Below are 6,362 nucleotides of genomic sequence, written 5' to 3' on the forward strand. Positions count from 1 at the left end.
AAAGTTTATATATGTATATACATATTCGGAAAGAGTATTTCTTTAGCTTTAAAATGAGTCCAGGGTCGAAGCATTACCTTTAAACAAAGCCGAAATATTACGGTTAAAGTTATAACATGTCGACTGATTACGTCTAATTTTTCCAAACTTTAACATTAAATATCTCAAAAATCGTTTGAGATAGAAAGCTAAAATTTTACACAGTTTAATTTCTCAAGGATATCAAGAAATCCTGCGAGTTTAACTATGACCGCAATTCTATATGATTTGACGTGAATGGCTCAGAATAGAAAAGTTCACTGATTCTTCCCACTACTTGACTCTTTATTCAAATAACCTGAGTTTGACATTCGGATAAGTGGATTCAGTCAGTGGTTTGACTTGTTCTTCTGCTTATACGAATGTTTCGAACCTGATTTTGGAAATGAATTTGCAAAAAAAGGTAAATATATTTCATTACTTAATAAACATAAAGCATTAATATAACTGAAGTGACACTCGGTAATAGTTCAGGCAATAGGAGTTCAATGGGAGTTCAATAAGTTGGACTTTAATTAAAATTTCGTTCCAATAAATGGAATTCTACTGTAATAACAACGAATATCAGATCGCGATAATTTGATAAAAAGATTTTAAATTAAAATCCAGGAACATGGAGTGCGTGTTAGCTTGTATGAAAGTGTTAAATGCCTACACTTAGGGGTACATTTTTGATTCTATGTGAAATGGCATACAATGCGTACACTAATTCTCGCAGATTCTTCTTAAACCCTAGAACTACCGTAAATGCACAGTGGCGATGGTTTTATGTAAAATGGCATCGTATGCCATTCACTATCATATGCATCGTACGCCATTTCACATAGTCCACTGCTGCCGTGTGTTTGTGTGTTAGTCGGAGATTTCGACAAAGATCGATGAGACTCACTATATCTATGTAAGCTGCATAAGAGACACGTTGGCTAGATTGTGAAGCAACGTAGCTTCAGATTTTTTGAATAATGGTTCTGTTCATTAGATTATAATTTTTCAATATTATTGTAATGTGTTCAAAGAATTAATTTGATAAAGTTTACTTTATTTCTCATATTATATGTGTTTTACTTAAGGTAATTAAGATTATAATATATTTGCTTATTTCATTGTACAATATTTCAACAAATATTTCAATTATACAAGAATCGCGTAAATATAAATAGCAATTTAATATCTTACTTTTTAAATTATTTTAAGTATTTTGTATTGTACATATTTATTTTTTATGTTCATTTTGTTTTTATTTGCTTATTCTCAGGCTATACTCCTCTACTTCAAATATATGTTCATTCCTCAGTATATAATATATCAATTATAAGTCATATGAATTTTTATTTCAGATATAATTACCTTCAACAAGATGAGAATCGTGCAGCTAAAAAGAAACCGTCTTTTCAGTATTATTATGTGCAGTATATGTGTTCTCTGTACATTATACCTTATTGTCAATTTCTTTTCTGAAAAACCTATTGATAAACAGGTAAATGACAATCAAATTTTTTTTTAAATAAATATAATTTCTAAACCATTATTTACATTCTTCTATAAAAAGTTAAGTCATATGTAGATAAAATAGATAATAATTGATTTTTTAAATTTTGTTCGTTAAAGCTTTCTCGAATAAATGCTGAATATAAAACTATGTCACCTTCAGTATGTTACATATAACACAGTATAAAGAAGGAATAAGTACAAAATATTAAGGTTGAATAGTTTGTTAGCAAGCAAGTTCACATTAGTCTTTAATGTATCTTTTTTTATAAACACATGGTTCTTGAATTACCACTTTATAGATTACAACTCTGGTAGAGGACCTTGGAAACTTTGAATCAAAATATGCACCAATTAAAAATAGACCTGGAGAAGGAGGTAAACCTCATATTCTTAGGGATGATCAACAAAATGATATTCAACAATCAGAATCAGAGTATGGTATGAACATAGTATGTTCCAATGAAATTTCATTGGATAGATCAATCCCTGATACAAGAATGCCAGAGCAAGTATTATTATTATTATTTCCAATTCTTATAATTCAACATTTTATAACAGTATTATCTAAACTAAATTCTAATATTTAAGAATCTTTTATCTCCAGATATATTTAATTTCTAAGACAGTGAAACTTTTCTATCTTGAAAATTCTTGAGAATTTATATAAAATTCACTTGTTCTATTTATAGATGTAAACATTGGAATTATTCAGAGTTACTTCCTCGAACTAGTGTAATCATAGTATTTCACAATGAAGGCTGGTCAGTATTAATGAGAACTGTTCACAGTGTAATGAACCGTACTCCTCCACAATTTTTAGAAGAAATTTTACTTGTAGATGACTTTTCTGATAAGGGTAAATAAATAATATTTTTATCAAAATAGAAATATCAGATACAATTCTGTTGTATTTTATTGTGGAAAAAAAACGTACTTGAAAAAATTGATAACACACACTTTTCCAGATAATTTAAAAGGAGATTTAGAATCCTATATAGAACAGTGGGGAGGCAAAGTTAAATTAATAAGGAATTATGAAAGAGAAGGTTTAATAAGAACAAGGTCACACGGTGCACGTGAGGCTAAAGGTGAAGTCATAGTATTTTTGGATGCACATTGTGAAGTTAATGTTAACTGGTTACCACCTCTTTTAGCTCCAATAGCTGCTGATAGGTAAATTTCTCCTCGTTATTAAATTACTTCTTCTATTATTTTTTTTCAACAATTGCAAATATATAATTTAAAAAATCAAACAAATAATTGAAGAAAAGGTTGATAAAGCATTATACAGTGTATTGGAGTTAACTGAGAATAGTTAAATATTTCATAAACGAGCGAAGATATGGAAAAATTATTCCTATAAAGCTTTTTTGATACAGAAGGGGACATATTTAACTGTTCTCAATTAACTCAGACACACTGTATATAGGTCATATGATAAAATTAATCGTTTATTTTTTTTATTATCTTTTAAATATTTCTAGAACTGTAATGACAGTTCCTATTATTGATGGCATTGACCATAAAACTTTTGAATATCGACCTGTTTATCAAGAAGGACATTTATATCGAGGCATTTTCGAATGGGGAATGCTATATAAAGAAAACGAGCTTCCTGCACGAGAACAAAAAACGCGACCTTATAACAGCATGCCATACAAGTAACTTGTGTTAAAAAGAATATTCTTAGACAAATAAAACAAAATTATTTGACATTCATGTATTAGGTAAAAATCAATTTAGGTCTCCTACTCATGCTGGTGGTTTATTTGCGATAAATCGTGAATACTTTTTATCATTGGGTGGATATGACGAGGGATTACTTGTATGGGGTGGAGAAAACTTTGAATTGTCGTTTAAAATATGGCAATGTGGAGGAAGCATTGTTTGGGTACCATGTTCACATGTTGGTCATGTATACAGAGGTTTTATGCCTTATACATTTGGCAAATTAGCACAAAAGAAAAAAGGACCACTGATAACTATAGTAAGTAAAATACTCATTTTGAAATAAATGCTATATAATGAAATGATTATAAGATAAAAAAAATCATGAGAATTGAATCAAGAACTAATCCTTAATTTATTGATTGTCATGAGTACAGTATACAGTTATAATTTACTTATTTGATAATGTATTAATCATTCTTGCTATAATTACAAAAGTTAAAAATTCTTTGTAGAATTACAAGAGAGTTATTGAAACTTGGTTTGATGACAAATATAAAGAATTCTTTTATACAAGGGAACCACTAGCTCAACTACTTGATCATGGCGATATAACGGAACAATTGTTGTTCAAGAAACGGAAGAAATGTAAAAGCTTCCAGTGGTACATGGAAAATGTAGCTTATGATGTTTTTGATAAGTTTCCCGAATTGCCACCCAATATTCATTGGGGAGAGGTAATAATAGCAATTTTTATATTGAACATATTACTATACAGGGTATTTCTTTTAACTCGAGCTAGTAAAATATCTCCGTTCTTGTTAATGATACAAAAAAATGTTAAAGGAGGAAATTATTCTATTCAAAGAGGCAAATGTTTCTATAAAATAATAATATTTTTTAAGGTCGTATATTTCGAGATTTCAAGCTCACATTCATTCTTTTAAATGGGATGATTCGTTGGTATTTTCGTTGGTATACTGTTAAAGCTGATAAAAAAGCGAGTTCAACCACATTTATTATATTGTCCTTCAAATGACCTTGACAGTTAGCAGCATACTTTGGAAGATCTACATAAAAAGACGTCGTTGCGCCGTTGTTTTTGACGATGACGATATCCTCGTATGCCCTACACGGCCGGTGTGTAGAGGTTCGTCGAGTTTCAAGAATATTTCAGCCGATTTTTTAAATACTTCTAATTATAAAACAAAGTTACAGACGCAATTTTGTTCTTCTTGATTTTCGTCTTATTTTGGCTACTAGAATCACCCCTTAAAATTTCTTCCACCAGTTGCCGAACACCCTGTACATATTAGATGCTAGATATCACAATACGTTGTGCAATAACATATTCTAAACGTAAATTTATTGAGTTTACTAGAATTACTGAACGAAGTATAATGACAAATCTAGTTCTATATAGATCATAGCATTAAATAGAATTTTGCACCTTATACAACATGTTATGTTTGCTTTTATATATCAAGGAATTTGTTTCCCGTTTTTTCTCAAATTTTAGTTACGAAATGTAGCAACAGGAGCATGTTTGGATACAATGAGTCATTCTCCTCCTAGTTTAATGGCTACATCTCATTGCCATGGATTTGGTAATAATCAGGTAATTTTAAGTTTCGTTTAAGTATATTTTTCTTTTACTTATGAGTCATGATTGGTAATATTGTTTAATAATATTTTTCAGTTAATTAGATTAAATGCAAAAGGTCAATTAGGTGTAGGAGAACGATGCATATCGGCTGATAGCCAAGGAGTGAAATTTGTATTTTGCCGCTTAGGGACTGTAGATGGTCCGTGGCAGTACGATGAAGTAAGCATCGATAAATATTTTTTACTATTGAATTTTTTATTTAATTTACATTTTATTATCACCTCAGAAAACTAAAATACTTATGCACAGAGTGCATAAAAAATGTATGGCACTTCATCCTCAAACTCAGCAGTTATCACTAATGCCATGTGATATTAATAATACGTATCAACAGTGGTCTTTCCATCAAATTCATCCACAGTGGTGAAGAAACGTAAGTACTGGTACTGTTTGTATTTGAGGCGTTTTATGCCGAATCAAAGACTTTTGGCAAGACTTGATCTATACATTAACTACACTTTTGTTTTATACAACAAACCCTTTATTATAAATGATTCAAACATTTATGTAGAATCAAAAATGTGAACTAAAATATAAAGTTATGCTACAATACTTTTTAAAAGTAGTAATGGTTACAAAGTATTCAACTATGAAACAAAAGAACAATGCTGTATAGCTTTAACAGCGCTGAAATGAGACTTGCGACTGTATTAATACCGTTTAAAGTTGTATTTGTATGAGATTAAAGAGTTAAAACATAATTTATAATTTCAATAATTTATAATCTGTAAGGAGATCGACAAACTTTTTCATATGATACAATTTCAATGAAACTTATTTCAATTCAATGCATATAATTTATTACCATAAACATAACTTATTAAAATACAATCATGTTTAAAATCCTTTCACATGATTTCCTCTAATACTGAATGTGCTCTTTACATCGTATCTTTTCCCTATAATACATAAATTTAACTTTGTCTATAATTTACATAAAAGTAACCGTACTTTTCTTTTTAATTAATTTTTAAGGAATCGAATAAAATTGTTGGAAGCATTTCTCTTTTGAACAAATGCTCCCTACATTTGCGCGATATATCGAAATGTTTACAAACAAGATCACATATTTATAAATAGGAAAGGTAATTCATATAAAATGTTTGTAAACAAGAAAAGCTATTACTCTGTAAAGTAGTTACTTGGAATGAATATGTTTTGATCATTTTGAAGTGCACTTGGCGTACGTTGTCGATACAACATGAAAATATGTCCTTCCACTTTTGACTGATTCTTTTTAAGAGAGCATGCTGACGTAGATCAGTAATGGTTTTTCATATTTTAAAACATATTTTCAGGCAAGAAGTTACTGAGCATAACGTAAAAAAACATAACAAATGTCTTGTTAATAATAATGTACTAATTAAATAAAGAAAATATAATAATTTGTAATAATTCTCTGCTTTTTTATTATCACTTTGATTAGTGTAAATTTGGTCATACAATTTTTCTCATTATTTAATTTTATCTTATTTGCTTCATCTTTATATTGTGAAAA

At 29.2% G+C, this 6,362-nt stretch overlaps 2 protein-coding genes across 2 annotated transcripts in view; one reads left to right on the forward strand and one right to left on the reverse strand.

Annotated features, from left to right (window-relative positions):
* The window catches only part of LOC108571931 (girdin), a 9,469-nt gene extending 8,612 nt beyond the window's left edge, over positions 1–857 (reverse strand). The window contains 1 exon segment of the mRNA XM_017934089.1: positions 771–857. Coding sequence (XP_017789578.1) covers positions 771–857 — 87 coding nt within the window.
* On the forward strand, positions 432–5,231 carry LOC108572010 (N-acetylgalactosaminyltransferase 7). Its single transcript, XM_017934190.1, has 11 exons — positions 432–442; positions 1,377–1,516; positions 1,830–2,035; positions 2,220–2,386; positions 2,496–2,703; positions 3,015–3,191; positions 3,274–3,517; positions 3,714–3,935; positions 4,718–4,816; positions 4,898–5,023; positions 5,091–5,231. Exons 2-11 carry the CDS (start codon positions 1,397–1,399, stop codon positions 5,229–5,231), a joined length of 1,710 nt encoding a protein of 569 aa, XP_017789679.1. The 5' UTR covers positions 432–442; positions 1,377–1,396.
* The last annotated feature ends 1,131 nt before the right edge of the window (positions 5,232–6,362 follow it).

This window comes from Habropoda laboriosa, unplaced genomic scaffold (assembly GCF_001263275.1).
Source record: "Habropoda laboriosa isolate 0110345459 unplaced genomic scaffold, ASM126327v1 scaffold67, whole genome shotgun sequence".
Taxonomy (NCBI): Eukaryota; Metazoa; Arthropoda; class Insecta; order Hymenoptera; family Apidae; genus Habropoda; species Habropoda laboriosa.